At 32.0% G+C, this 17,149-nt stretch overlaps 1 protein-coding gene across 7 annotated transcripts in view; it reads right to left on the bottom strand.

Annotated features, from left to right (window-relative positions):
• The window catches only part of LOC113521965 (potassium/sodium hyperpolarization-activated cyclic nucleotide-gated channel 2), a 268,571-nt gene that overhangs the window by 118,248 nt on the left and 133,174 nt on the right, over positions 1 to 17,149 (bottom strand). For all 7 annotated transcript variants that reach the window (XM_031909762.2, XM_052900023.1, XM_052900021.1 and 4 more), the window contains one exon: positions 5,309 to 5,520. In XM_031909762.2, the coding sequence (XP_031765622.1) occupies positions 5,309 to 5,520 (212 nt within the window). The remainder of the gene's footprint in view (positions 1 to 5,308; positions 5,521 to 17,149) is intronic.

A 17,149-nucleotide genomic window follows, 5' to 3' on the forward strand; every position in this document is an offset into this window, starting at 1 on the left:
GTCGTACAAAGGAGAAGAATGAGTACATTATAGGTTTCAAATTATATATATTTTTTTTATTTACAGTATATGGAAAGTTTAAATTAGTTATCATTAAGTAAGCTTTTTAAAATTATTATCGTTACGAGTTGATTCAGCAGTAACAAGATATTTTAACGATATTTTAAAAATATTGAAACACGTGTCTATCGAGAAGCCTACATATTAATTTTAAGGTTTCAAGGACAATGTTTCAAAATTTACAAACTTCCATATAAATTCTCAATGTTATTTTAATCCTTTTAGGGGATGAAATGGAAACAATTTTAATGAGGGATGAGAATATTCTGTGACGGCAGATGTTCGTTACTTCATTTTTCATAAGCAGCTTTGTCAAATGGGAGTTTTTATTTTTATCCAATTGTCAAATATTTTTTTTTCCAAATTGATATGACTTTATAAACCTTTACCCAATTATACAGTGGGAGGGTAACAGTAGAATAGACTAGTAGGATAATTTTAAAATTTTAAGTAGCTCTTTTCGACTCCCTAGCCTATAATTTAAGCTTCTAGCATAGAAAATATTTTTTCGAACATTCCATTACTTAGGCCTATTCTTAAAACTATTACAAATTTCAAATTGATAACTTTTATATATTATATATAACTATTTATAGTTGTTGAGATAAAATGCTATGACAGGTAAACTGACGGGCGCATGAACAAAGTTTTATTACAAGGGTTCCTTTTTACCACTTTGATACGGAATTCTAAAAATGCCGTTTACTACGCTGATTTTTTATCTCATGTTTACCTTCATCGGTATATTCCATGGATTTATATACTGCTAGATGGTTAACAATTATCAAAATCATTACAAATTATTATATTTATTTCGCCACACACGTTTATATTTATTTCCAAGAGGTTCTCCAACAATTTCATTGTATCTAACCTATATATTAAATATAACCTACATTATTACATAAAATTATTCTTGTAGGTATTTTTTCTATTTACCGAAAATATATAAAGGTATTTACTTGTATTTTAAATAGTTGGAGTCAGTAATATCTAACAATATCTATATATTTTAGTTGCAATGTGTATATAATGGCCCAATAATAAATATGTTAAATGTCTGTTAATCAATATTTTATCTTTCATATATATATAATGATTTATAATTTATGTAAATATTTATTTTAACTTCTGTTTAGCACTACTACTGCCCACTCACTACTTCCTATGCCACTGTGTTAGGTTGACTGGAAGAAATTTCTTTTAGAGATAAGTTCGCCTTTGCTAACATTGTTATTAACTTATTGTTGTCACTGTATGTTTTAGTGCAATAAAGAATATATATTTTGTCGAACTGAAGAATCTGATCAAAATCAATATACATATCCGACCGGTATGGGTGATGTCAAAATATGTGTTATCACTTTTTTCTGCCGTCAAAATCCAGAGAAACCCAATATATAGATATTGGTGCTGTACTGATATTACTCGTGCCTATTAAGTAGTATAAGTATGTATATAATACTAATTCACGTCTGTTTGTATTACAAATATTATAAATCCTAATTATAACATTGTATCTTACTAATATAATAAAATTGTAACTAGACGCTCTCTGCACAAGGAAGATATTTAAGAAAAATTTATGTGAGAGCTCTCAATAAATCATTTATTAAAGCTATTGCTTTAATAGATGCCAAAACAATAATTTATAAAGATTTTGTTTATATTTTTTTGTTTTGTATGTTTGTTCCAGCATCATGCATAATCTACTGAACCAAATCGAATGTGGTTTTATTATATTATTAGTAGTTTAACTTAAAATCTGATGTATGTTTTATTTTGATACGCCATCTAAAACTAATTTATTTTATTGGTTTTTCTACATCTGAAATCACATGTACGAAGTAGTGAGAAAATATTAGTATTATAATAAACGATCGGTATATATCTACTCAAATCTCGAGCCTTTAATTTGCTTCTCAGAACACATCCCTTATAGAGTACGAACGAGTATATCAGAACGTTTATCCGCAATGTAAATTAATCGTACAAAATTTGTGTCTGCGTGCGTTAATTATCGCAGGAAATGGTTCTCATATTCATATAATGCCGTCTCATTTCGCTTCTACTAATACTTTGTTTGCATGACCCGGTGTACGTTGCCAAAATGAAATTGAGGTTCGACAGATAACGGTCCGTTGGTAAATACACATACCATCGTTTTATGGGGGAGCTACCCACCGAAGTTAGCTTCGACTGAACTGAGTCATCGATTTGTGAAATTTACTCACGGGTAATGATAAAGCCATATATAGGTTTTTTTTTTGTAGAACGTGAACGCATTGTGGTCGTCATTACTGTGAATTGATATGTATATTATTTGATTCTTATGGGTAATTTTATTTTCTAAAATCATTGTGTAATGATTATTCATTAAAAAAAAATACACTACAAATCGGAGATAAAAAAAGTTGCACTGAAAACAAATTATGGACTTATTTGTAACCATCCAATGATGTTTATAGACGAATGTGATGAAAGTACTTACACATTTTGCATAAATATGACGTTTAAATTCAGAGTTCTTTATTTATGACATGTATCAATGCAACTCATGTCTCGTTGTGTTACATTTTTTGTGGATAGGTGTTTTTTAATAGAAAAAGAAACGCAACGATAATACAAATCTGGCTGAGTATAATGCGGTGTTAGGTGATGGTGAGTTCTGGAAGTCATCATTATGTAATTTAATAATACATAATGATGATTTGTTAATCATTATAACATATATTACTAGAACCAAGGTCATTAGCCAATATTACTTTTCGATATCTTCGTCTTCCATGTCGGTGCTCTACATAGGTACTTTTTGGAGAAAATATTAAATCATATGGATAGATAGGTATAGCATGGGTTTGTGACGGTCCCAGGGAAGTAAACTTCTCATGTAATCGTGCGGTTTATATTATGTTCTTGGCAGTACCTAAGTATCCCATGGTTAGGGTTGTCACAACTCAATTGATTAATATCCGGATGTTCTACAGTATAACTATTAAATATTAAATCGATTTAGAAAAGGTGGAGGTTCTCAATCGACTATAATTTTGTATGTATACTACACGATAATTTCTTTTTTAGTTTAGAATATATTTTATTATTCATTTTACAGTTGATTGAGTTTATATTAACTTTATCATGACTAAAGTATCTATATTTTTTTGTTAAACAAAATATTAAATTCAGTAAAACAGTTTAACTATTTCGCTATTTATATAGGTATGATGTATACTGATATACAAAATATGGAACTTTTCAAATACATAAATAATTTACTTGCATTTGTGAAAAATATCAGAATCGAGACACAGCCCTGCTATGTCACTAACTACTGCAGTGGTCTACGCCTTATATCAGAGAATTGGTACCAGATAAGGGCGAAAGTACAGCGTATATGATTTCCTTATTGTACATGATATTGGATCAAATAGCTACTGCGCATTTGTACTGTGATGTGACGATATGTCAAAAAATAGATTTCCATAACAAAGTATCAACAAATAGTTATGCCAAATATGTGCTTTGTAGATAGATGCGGAATATGCTTTAATACATGTTGGTATGATTGTGTGGCACTTTTTATATTATTATTATATTTTCTTCCTTTGAAATTGCTATAAAGTTATTTATTTTGTTTATTTTTCTTGATCATCATACCAATATAAACAAATATGGCTATAAATATTACAGCGTAAGTAGTATCTAATTTAATTTATAAAATTTTTTTCATGGTAAAATATTAAGATGTAGGGGGTTGATCCAAGCTAGCTATTCTGTATTTTATTAGTGATATTATATATACATATAATTAGAAATATATATTTATGTAGTAATACTTTTTATACAAAATAGTGTTAAAAAGAAATTTTTCACTTTTACATTAACATATGCCTTTGTACTCTACTCCTGGATTTTACTGTTACACAATACAAAAGCTGTTATAGCTGTTTAGTGTAGAGCGAGATTTTTTGAGATAATAAAACATAGACCAACTATGGGATTATATTGTGCATACCCTAAATAATGGAGTAACGAGAAGGCCATGACTATAAGACCGTAAGTTCAGTCAGACCCTTTGTGTGTGCCTCTACAAAGGAAATACAAAGGGTCCAGCCAAACTTCGCATCACTCTTTGCGTGCTCTATAAACTTTATCATGGGAAGTAACTTGATAGTAGCCACTGACTTCCGTAGATATCATGTACCATAAGTTAAAATTTAATCGACATTACATACGCAGATATTTGGTACACTATTATGCCATTCACACTTCATTTATGGTCACGCATCCTAAAAAATATGGACTAATAACTATATAGGTAACAAAAACAGAAACTAGTCGAACGTTCTTGATCCAATTACACGTAAGCTAAACCGGCAGTTATTTCAATAAAATAACGAAATCAATAGAGTGATCACGAAAACTTAAAGAATCAACGTTTTCCTAAAAGACCAGTACCCTTCAACTGGGGAAATTGAGGAGAAAACACGTTTTCATTTTTTTTGTTCATGATACTCGAAGATCAAAACTGAATTTAGGATAAATATCACCATACTTGAAGAACTTGGCAATAGGGGGGGGGGGGGGTCACTCAACAACAACGCAATCGCATAATTTATAGTCATGTCTCGTGAAGAAACGACGATTCCATGAAGCAGTTTGTCATATAGAGTAGGGTTTACTAGACCTTGTGGATGATTTTCTTGCGATGAATCGATGAAGTCAAATCTCGGTGGGCGATTCTCTCTACGAATGTACCGAAATAACGGCCAGGAGAGCGAGATGTCGTGAGGTGGACGACATCAGCTCCTTACTTCACGACGTGACTACGACCGCTCTGATAAGAACGTATTGAATAAGAAGAAAATATTTATTTTTATGTACCTATTTACTTAGTAGTAATGTTTCGACGTCGAGAAAAACGACGAGCGGGTCAAATTTGATACTGTACTGTATATTATATTTATCTTGTGTTGAAGAAGAATGTGTCATGGACTGAATTGAAATTGGTACAAACGTTTTCAAAAACAAAGAACATTACGCAGCGTTTATAAACTTGCATTTTTCGATCGTGATCTATGAAGTTTTTCTAGAGTAGCTTGGTGACACAGATCATACAGATCAGATATAAAAGGACATTACCAAACCTTGTGGTGTAAAGTGGGTGGCATCAGCCCCTTACTCCACTATATAATGACCACGACAGCTTAGAATAAGAGGAAGAAAATACTTATTTCTATGTATTTACCTAGCAGCAGGGTCTCGTCGTCGAGGGCGGTGACGAGCGAGTCGGTGCAGCATGTGTTGGTGTTGTCGATGGATATGCGCACGGAGGCGCAGTCGGCCGGCGAGTGGGGCAGTTGCTCTGCGGACTGAGCCGCGACTCGGCCGTTCGCGAGCCGCAGCGAAGCTGCCCGACCGCCGGTGCCTGTCGCTGCGCCGCCTCCACCATCCTCGCATCTGGAAGAATATAACAAGATCAGTCATGATGTTGAGCTGAGATGCGAGCTGATAGTTTAGTCGGACAGAAGGAAGGAATTGTTGGTAATGCAGTTCGCATTACCAACAATTCCTTACTCCTACCAGTCCTAATAGTATCAATATACCCTATCAGGTCGATATCCACATGGTGCCTCCTGGAAACCATCGTGCTAAATTCCAAGTGTATTCATCATGATGGGTTGTCCACCCTTTTTCATTCTCACCTATCATCTCTTACTGGTGCTCTGCTAGCGAACACCGTTAGCGGTGCCACCATTCCGTTATGATCCAGTAAAGTTTAGTTGGACAACGCTTGACTGCGATCCAGGAATCTTAAGATCTAATACCTGCCTAAAACTTCAGCCCTCCTTAGACAAATGACACCAGATCCACCAGATCCACCTGTAGATGCGTTTTAATTAAAATCCGCATGAGAATGAAAACAATAGATATTGCTGTCTTGTTTCATACATGTATGCGGTAGTGTTAACGTATCTATCAACAGATTTGTTTGATTTGATTTATTCTCAATCACAATACAAATTCGCGGATTACAACTAGTAAAAATATAGTTTGCTAATTAATGAATGCTTTTGTTTCTTTCTTTGGACTAAAAAAAAAAAGAGAAAAAATTAAAACTGAGTCTCAGTGCATGCAATCTTTAGCACTTATTTTCTTTATTTATTTTTTATTATTAAAATATTATTTTTATTAATTCAAAAATAATTAGAGAGAGTGGATTGTTTTGCTTTAGATATTAGTATACAGATAGATATTAAGTAGAAAATTTGCGTAATGATCAAGCGTTTTATTAAAAACCTCTTCAAACAGCTGCAATAAATCTTTTTTTTATGCATTTCCGCTTTCAGTCGTTAAACAAAGCCTTCAAAATAACTAAAGCAATTTCGAATGGGGACTAATCGGAATTTCTCACATTTCAGGACGTAAATAAAACATTTCATTTCCGCATTACATAATTTTTAATTTACTGTAGACCGTTAAAGTCGTACTTTATTAAGTGTTTATGTAATCGAGGAAAATATACAGAAAGAGACAAATTAATATCCTTCAAAGTGATATTTATGTAAATAGGTTTTGAATTGCAACTTAATACAAAAGTATTTTTTTTTATGCAACTAAGAATGGCAAAAAAGCTAACGGCCCACTTGATGGAAAGTAGTAACCGTCGTCTATAGACATGAGCAGTACTATGGACATAACAGAGTATACTGTTTTGCCCATGATACTCGCCATGCATTGCCATTCCTGAGTACTCAGGTGTTATTCCTCTGTACCCTGTAAATTCACTGCCATATCCCATCCTACAAATCCCATCTTACGACACTCACGGGAAAGGGGTGGTTAGTTCTATGCCGGGATTGCACGACGATAATAATAATATTTTATTTATTATATATTTATTTTTAATTAAAAAATAATAAAAGAAAAGAGATACATTAAAATTAAGTACCTTTTTTATTTTAAAACGATTTAAAAATTTATATTAGAAATATACATTCGTAAATGTATCGATATAATTATATGCAACATTAAAGACAATACAGTTGCATTACATTATATGAAACAATATGTGAAATATACGAAATATTCTAAACGTCACATAGAACTATGGGCGTTGCATCATTTTGTAATTAACATGATAAATTGCTTTAGTTTGGAGTTTGACCTTGTCATGCCTTGGTATTCAACGAAACGAAAGTGTCATGCAACATTCCCTAAATATATGTATACGAGTACTCTAATGTAGGCCTAATTTGTCTATTACTCCATCTAAAGGTGATCGAGTTTATGTCCTATATACATTATGTCTTATAAAAAACTTACATCACAATTATAACATATTTACGTCATTAGAGTCGACTTTCTACTAAAAAATAGATAGCTTTGAAAAAAATAACAATTTAACATTTGTGTCGGTTTATTGTTTTAATTTTTCGTTGCCATTATGTTGATCTATATTAGACTAAACATACTGTGACAATTTCGTTACAATTTACAGCAGTTTTTACGTAAAAGGCCAATACACAAACAGATGAACCAGCAAAACACACATACAAAAAAACCAATAACCATCATTTTCATTTCAGTAACACATGTACCATATATCACATTTTTTTAAATATTAACTTATACTTAAAGTTTTAACTTCGTTGCTTTATTATATGTAAGACAAAGACATATTACTAGTTAAGTCAGCAACTTCGTCTTGTGACGAAGACATATTGATTGATCAGGATAAAAAGTTTTCCATGTCCTATTTCAAGACAAATACTAAGTGTATGCCAAATTTCTTGATATAAGTTGAGCCGACAAGGCGCCAAGAAGTAACAAACAAGCTCATTTATAAATACTATCTCAAGAATAAGAGGAAACTATTATTATCATAGTTGCTTCTTTATAAGAAATTTTAATAAAAAAATCTGGCGATCAACTGTTCATAATAAATATAACTTGATATATTGCAACGAAATATGAAACTGAATTACTGCATAATAAGCGTTGGTTACTTTTTAAGTAAATTATTTCAATATTTTTTTTTCTATGACTGCACCTATAAATACTACAAGTTAATATTTAAATTATTAAGTATATAATGCAGGAATAATAATATCTAATAATAATCTAGATTTATTGCACATAAAAATATACAGTCATAATACTGTATATAAATATAGAATATTTTTCGTAATGAAATAGTAAAGAAGAATCTTTACATATATCCATTACATCACCGAATTTCAGTTTAGGATTTACTTTTAAAAGTATCTGTTATTAATACTGTGTAAATAAGTAAGAAATAAGAGCAAGGGTTAAAAGTAGTATATAAAAAAGATCACTCAGAACGAAATCCGATAACATTTCTTTCTTTTATTAATTATTGTCCTATTTCCTGTTTACAAGGTCTGGCTAAAATAGTATAGAAATAATAAAGGTAGGTATTGCAAAAAAACCTAATACCGCAATACCACGCGATGACCTTCGACACTGGATCCTAGAATCGTTAAATCCGTTAGACTTACCTACCTGGAAGTTGGCCCATATCATGTCTCTGGAGATCTCTCCGTTTCCTCTCATTTCTCCGAACAAATTAGGTATATATTTCATTGTTTGCAACACATATTTCATTCGATAACACAAATATACTTGTATATATATATAATGAATGATTACATGGAATTCATCATATATATTTGACCTTTACCTATATGTCATATATGTGTATTTTATTTTATGCAAATTATAAGCCAACAACCCCCCTGACGGAAATTGGTAACCGTCATCGCTTATAGACATAGATATATTTATTATACACATCACAAAATATTTAGACGCCCACGGTATTCCATATGTTGCTATTCTGAGAACTAAAATGTTATGTTTCTGTATCATTTTACTGTCATATTCCACCCTTTAAATCGAAACGCGCATGCTAGCATACCTTCTTAGTGTGCAGAAACATGAGTAAAATAAAAATACCCTGGCAGATTATTTTTGTGTAAAGTCTTCTCCTGGTTATGATCAGTTTACAATTTGAACTTTGATAAAAATTTTATGATAATAATTAATTTTTATTATCATAAAATTTTTATGATACTAAAATCTATCTGTATTAAAATGATGAATAAGTGGTAAAAAATACTGTCGAAAAATCTAACTCAAAATTAAGTTTCTGGTAGTTTACGGTAGTGTTTAATTTAAAGTACTGCTTTATAATTTTTTGTAATCAAATTAAAATTAAATTATTTAAATAACTATTTAGCACTTTATTAACATACACATAGGTCATGGATTATACAAAAGATGTTTTAAATCGCATTTTTTTATTATGATTCTACTGTAGTTTTATAGCAATATACTACCTTTTTTCTTTTGATATATATCTCATTTTCCATCAGCTTTAATTATCAGATAAGAAATTAAAACGAAATTAGGTATAAAAACTGTTACGAGAAATGGTTTATGGATTTAATAATATATTATGTACATAATTTACCATATACTTAATGTATTTAATGCTTTTAAACATACTGGTATATTAAAGGCAAGTGAAAATTCACCAAACTCCTTCCTTATGTAAATGTTCAATTAGTCTCCGCGGAGAATATCGACTAAGGTAATATAACAATGCAACGTGAATAATTCGTGGGAATATTAAGTCCGGAGCCGGCTTCCATTTCTGTACTCCCCAGGGACGGAGAATGAACGGTGTGCATGACGTATGGTTGTTTTAGAACGCGGATGCTCCATATTGGGAATTCTCTTCTAACCGCATTTGGGTTTTATCTGGTCAGTATTTTACAAATTTAAAATTTTAGAATTCCAAACATTGGAAATATTGCCTCTTTTTTATCCAATTCACTGTAAGGCATTTTTCACTCCGCCTGACAGATTAAACGGGTAATTGAGATGAGATATAAAACATGATATTTAACTCCTACTTATCTATTATATTTTTAAAGTTTGGGTGTTAGTATTTTTGTTGTACTTTATTTATAAAAATGTAGTCGCCAGTAAACAATTTTACAAATTGTTTAGCAGTGGTACATCGTTTTCGAATCATCGCAACTAATAAAATTACTGTATGTTGTTTTCTATGTTCCTATTACATTCACAAACGTTTTAACAAATTGTATAATATAAATACATTACCCAACTTGGTTACTGAAGCTGGTTTCGCTGTAGGCTCACTTTTTATTGTTATTTTTCAGTACATTTTAACTGAAAAAGGCTCACAACATTGTGTTTGAGCACTAATTTGTTTTATGGTCCCTCGTTGCAAATAACTTCGTCAGGGTATGTTTAGTCAGTAGCATGTTTTACTTAGTTACCTATATAATCAGAAATAACCTTGTTTATTGTACCTATATAGTTAAAGCTTCGCAGTTAAATGATTATAAACGATATATTAGACAGTGGCGATAAGGTTTAAGAGACAAAATTGTACTCGTATTTTTGTATGTGGCGAGATCGAATTATTATTCTTTAACAGTGTATGTAAGATATATTGAGACTAGTACACTATCTCCAATTATTGAGAAAAATATGAAGATTATCGAAAAAATAAAATAAGTTTAATTTATCAAGTAATTTGTTGGTCATAAATATTATTTGTAAATTTTTGTTTTGGTTACCTTACACAAGACACTTCACTTGTCAGATGTTAAAAAATTGTAGCTTATAAGGTTAAACTTACAGTATTTTTTTATTCTTTTGGTTATAATTTACATACTATGTACATAACATGCGAGTATGACATCGAATAAACTGTTTATGACGACTATAATTTTTTCTATAAAAACAACATATGCAAAAATCTCTCTAACAATACGGGCATTATGAATCAGTTAGTTGGAAAATCTTAGACAGCTATTAAAAGATCTTCAAATGTCATTGACATTCTAAATGTTAAAATGACATTAATTTTCCACTATATTTAACATTGTGTTGCAAATGTTGAAGTTTCAGTTTATTTTGTGACAAATGAGAAATGATATGTTAAAATAGAATATATTTTACACATTAACTGGGTCCAAGCATCATACAGTCATGGCGGTTCTCTATATATATAGATAACTCTGTAGTAGGTATAATAAATGAGAATCAACTTCATTACCTGGAATATTAGTTAAACATCAATAGTTATACATCTATGATAGATCCCAGCGGGTGGGAGACTCATATTTAATGAACGGATATTGAATCTGTAGCTGATTGGCCATTTGCATCTAACATGGCATATTAATTACATCTCAATTGGATGTCAATCGATTGATCATTGGGGACAAAATTATTGTTTTTTGTTTTTATTATTTTGTCCCCATAAATTTCGGGACAGTATGCTTGGGGACTGAAAACGCTATTGTCCAATATATAGATAGATTGAGCCATTGGGCGCTTTTATTATTTATCAGATCGCGGCATAGCATGATATGAATTTATCGTTAGGATATAATAAGAAAGCAAAATGTATATATTAATAATATTCGGCGTTTGTTACTCAATTACGCTTAAACAGTTGCGGAGATTTGAATGAAATTTGATTCACGGGTAGGGTTTTTTTTAATGGATGATAACAGAATGGCATGTTCGCGCTAACGGTATACGCTGGCGGAGCACCAGTGAAGAATGATAGATGAGAATGAAAACAGGCCAGTTAGCCCATCATGATGAATTCATCAGGAATTAACCATGATAGTTTCCAAGGAGAACCGCGAGGAAGTCGACCTGGTTGGGTATATTGCTTCAATGGGATTCTCAGTCTCCATTACTAACAATCCCTTTCCCCCCAGCAACCGCAGTTTACTGGTGATATTTTAAGAGACGCTGTTGATCATTTTTGCACTAGTTGCCTTAGTCGTCTCTTATGACACCCACAGGAAAGGAAGGGGTGGCCTATTTTAGTTTTTAATTTTGAATCGACGATAACTTCACTTATTTTATCGTGCACGTCTATGATTGGGAAAATTAAAGACATACAGTTACGTACGTTTAGATTTTCTATTATGTCTTGCCTCGGTGCATACAAGGGCCCTTATATAAATTTTCTACATACTCTTAATCAATTTCTTAAACTAAATAAGAGAGAGTTTGGAACGCACTAATAATAATGGTTCCATATTACACGTCTTATTGATGTAAAAATTTAATTCTAATCTCTATGAATGCTTTTTGTTATACTCTAGAAAAAACTTTTTCTAGAGTATAACAAACTCTAGAAAAAGTATTTTGTAAGATCTACGGTTAAATAAATTATAACAACATGGAAATGGCAGATTATTAGGGACAAGTGGAAATACTAAGATATAATAAATGTGCTGTCCATTTCACTCCACATGTATATTCCTCATGTGGTCTCGGCATTTTTTTTTATACAACTTAGACTGACGGCCCACCTGATGGAAAGTGGTAACCGTCGCTTATAGACATGAGCAGTACCATGGACATAACAGAGTATACTGTTTCGCCCATGATACTCTCCATGCGTTGCCATTCCTCTGTACCCTGTAAATTCTCACTATATAACTCACCCTTCAAACCGAAACACAGCCATGCAAACACAACTGCTTTACGGTTGAAACACGAATGGGACAGAGGTACACAAGCAATCGACTTTTGTACAAAGTCTCCCTCTGGTAAATGGTAATATGAGTAGAATAGAACATACCGCCTTCTTTTTTTTGTTGTTGGTATTGCAGGTGTTCATAGGCTACGGTAACCGCTTACCATCAGGTGGGCCGTATGCTTGTTTGCCACCTCAGTGGTATAAAAAAAAATACTATTGTAATCTTTTGGAGTAAACAATAAACAATAAAGAGTATCTATCTATTTATCTATATATTCCATGTATCAGATTACACTGATTATCGTTATATCTGACTAAAATATAACAAGGGGTACATTGCCACTTCGTAATAAAAAGAAAAAAAAGTGGTATATCAAAGGCGAGTTACACAAAACTACCATCAATAAACTTGTGATAGATCTGTAAGTTATGTAATATCAATATGATTTATACGGATAAACTGGCTATACCTGTGTCGGCAGACAACGTAACCCTGGATGCTCGGGGGCGCACGCGACCTCGCGTGGAGGGGTCAGGGACACACCGTATAGGTATATCTATAACATCGACTTTCGCAATCGTGTCCGTGTTACGTCATTTGTTCAGATTCGTTTGGATAAGGGTAAGTAGTAGGGTTGACAACTTGACATCTGTAAAATTATTACGTTTGACGACGAGAATACATTGGCAATTTTGCCGCGTTATAACTTTATTACTAAATCAATTGTATGTTTTGAGCTTATACCGGTACTGAACGGTATTATATATATTTTGTTAAATGAATATTTGTTTGTTCATGTATATACTCCAATGGGAGACAGGTATTTTGCAGGATCTCAAGATTTATATCTCACAAATAAGCATTTAATGTCGTCTTCTATATTTTTCACTAAAATTTTATGAAGATCAAGCTTATTGTAAAGTTTTGAAATTGTAGTAAAAGAATAGATGGTCAGTCGTACAAACCTAACAATGAAATATTAAATGTTTCGTTTTTGTATTGTAGCTATGGAACCTCAAAAATTATGATGATAAAAAATTTAAAAATATAATTATTTTTCAAAATATGACAATTATGTGCCAATAGTTATTGTGCCATACATAATTTCAGAGCGAATAGAATTTTAACTGGTATATTCTACGCTATGACGGGGGAAACGCCCCATGATGTAATGCCAATAGATGATTTAATACGTTTTCGCATAAGCGTCAAATGCACTGATTATTGATTTCAATAACGCAATAGCTTGATTGGCAAGAATTTTAGCCCAGCATGGCGTAGAAGATATGGATTCAAATCCTTTTCAATCATACTCGTACAATAATAATTATTAAAATATTTCTATAAAAATTTGCAAAATTATTAAATTGCTAATTGTTCAATCACAAATATATAAATGTATAGTTTCACCCCTAGGTTCTCAAGCAAAAACAATTTTGTCAACAAGTTGACAACCCTAGTCAATTAGTATCTAACAGTAGTTAAGTCTAACGTTGATTAGTGTGAGGTTGTTACTGTGGAGGCTATCTTAGGTATTTGAGTTGAAATGTCTTCGAAACGACAAGAATAAAATACGGACAGGTACATCATGTCGACGAAATTTGAGATTTTTGTATGATATTTCTAGATTTTGCAGAAAATTTTTGAATTAATTTATAATTATAATATATGAAATAAAATGTCAAACTTTATGGATATTATTAATTATTAAAATAATCATAATGTTTTGTCAGTTTTATATATAATTTGTTTAATCTTAAATTGACCACGATAAATTATTGTAGAGTTTGTGACGCCGTTAATGCCGTCAGGCTGTCGTTATGTTTGGCATTCTAAATTACATAAAAAAATTAAAGAAATGTAGAACAAAAAGTAGCGGGTGCTCAAGATATTTCATTGATTTATTTATAATATAACAATAAGTTAATGCTTTAAAACGTTAAATCTACTTACAAATAAAAGCAAAAAATTGCATAAGTATGTAGGTAGATTTTTCAGCGCCACCTAACGCCGAATAGCTAAACTATGCTAACTTCAATGTTCTGGCATTAAAGCGCCATCTATGAGCATAATAAGAAATAGCTTTCATTATTATGAAAGCCTCGTTTATATGTATAATACATAAAAAGGCAAAAGCTTATAAGAGTGGCGCTACAGTTGCGATGAAATAAATAAAGTTCAGTTTCTATTTTTAGCAACAAATTATAGGTAGTTGTCAAAAAAACTCTTAGTGATATAATTTGTTCTACATAAGTAAATAACAATGTTCTTTTTAAGGGATGCAAATGGAATGGTAATTCCACATACCAATAAGTGATAAAAGTTGTGGATAAAGTCAGGTCAGTTAGGCCATTGTGATAAAATCACCAGGAATTTACCACGATGGTTTCCAGGGGGTCGCGTGGAGACCAATTATTACAGGATATATTGCTAACAATGGGGTCATTATTTCCCCCTGGACAGGAGAAAAAGATTATTAGTAATGGGGTCTAACGAGACCAATACTAGCAATATACTCATAAGGTCGACCTCCACGCGGTTTCCCTAGAAACTATCTTGGTTAATTCTTAATGAATTCGTCTCGTTGGACAAACTGACCTGCTTTCATATTTATACACCGATAGAGCATGAGGGACTACTTTTCCATTATCGTCCATTTAAAAAATCCCCTCGGTCATAGAATTGTGGTAGTCACTGGGTATTTAAGGGTCGTTTATGCAACGGTGCTTCCGCAAGATACGTGTTGGGCAAGCAAACAAGCACAAATTCACCATATGTGCATATTAGAACGTAATTTATTGACCCATATTCACAAGTTCTGCCTGAACTGCCGGCGCTGTATGAACCGCGTTTTATGTAATAAGCCTAATATATAAAAATCTCGTGTCATGATGTTCGTTCGCTAATCTAATAATAGTAGTAGAAATCTAATTTCCAAGATAGCTTAAACAATTTTAATGAAATTTTGTAAATGTGCATCAAGTGGCGCTGTTGTCAAAGTCTTGCGCTCGTGCAAAGATGGGTCGGGTTGTTAGTTTAATATGAAAATTATTAGAGATCGGCAACAGGAGTATTAAAATTGAAGGGTATTAAAAAGAGAAAAAAAAAACAAACACTTTTTTACATTTTATAATATAGTATTAAATAAGTATAACAAATGGATATTCATTTGTGTGTAGCCAACATCGATAATAATTAAAATCACTTATTTTAATTTAAAAAATAAATAACTGAACCGATTTTGATAAAATTTCTAAGGGATTAAACTATAAGTATAATCTATCAAATAAAAAAAAAGATTTTTTATTAATCGGTTACAACTGACGCAGTTATGAGGTAACAAACGTAAAAAAATACAACCGAATTGAGAATATCTTTCTTCTTAAAGTCGGTTGAAATATTTGCTAAAGGATGGGTAAATTTACAATGCCAGCTATTTTAATATTTCCTGTTGCTTTTGCCTAAATTCTAAATAATTCTCTTAGAGAAATAATAAATTCCTCATCTTACAAATTTTAACCTAATTGAATTATACCTAAGGCGTTTAATTTGAGTAAATGGATAAATAACCCTTTCTAATGTTTCTACCTAAAAGGATATTTCAACCCATTTTAATGTTTTTTAACTTTTTGTACTTTGCAAGGTTATTCAACCTTTTTGTTTTCTATACTAATATTGTAATAATGAAAGATTTGATCGCTATTTGTTTGTAATGGGTAAACTCAAAATTTACGTATCAGATTTTAAAAATTCTTTCACTTTTAGAAAGGTACATTATCAGTGATTAACACAGGCTATATTTTATTTTCGAAAAAATAATGCGAAGTCGGGGTGCGCCTTTAGTTATTTATAAAACTGTGATCGTAATTCGTTTTTAAGAAGTTTTAAAAGGAATGAAAACAGGCCAGTTAGCCCATCATGATGAATTCATCAGGAATTAACCACGATAGTTTCCAGGGGGAACCACGAGGAGTTTGACCTGGTTGGGTATATTGCTAGCAATGGGATTTTTAGTCTCCATTATTAACAATCCCTTTCCCCCTGGAGAATGTGAGGTTGATCTCCACACGCTTTTGGAAACCATCGAGATTAATGCATGGAGAATTCCTGTTCATCACTGACTGGTACCTGAAACCTGGTCAGCGTATATCGATTACGCAGACAGGGTTGTCATTTAGTTATCATCCATTAAAAAATAAAATCTTGAAATACTTTAATCAGAGTACTTTTCTTCAATAACAGCTAAATCGTTACGACAGTAATCGATGGTTCGTGTACCTGCAGACCGATTTAATGGCAAGACTAGACGTGCCGACTTTGCTTTACTACTTGCTTTGAAGCAGTCACGCCATTCTTCAATTCTTTGTGATCGATAAATCACAATTGCTGTGTAGTTCTGGGAAGAATAGGGCCATTCTTTTCTTTCCTGTGGGTGTCGTAAGAGGCGACGGAGGGAACTTAATACTTGAGAGATGGACAGTTGCCAACCTGTTTGCTAAGTGTAGCAACTACTGGCAACCGTA

This window comes from Galleria mellonella, unplaced genomic scaffold (assembly GCF_026898425.1).
Source record: "Galleria mellonella isolate WM207_F2 unplaced genomic scaffold, CSIRO_AGI_GalMel_v1 utg63, whole genome shotgun sequence".
Classification (NCBI taxonomy): domain Eukaryota; kingdom Metazoa; phylum Arthropoda; class Insecta; order Lepidoptera; family Pyralidae; genus Galleria; species Galleria mellonella.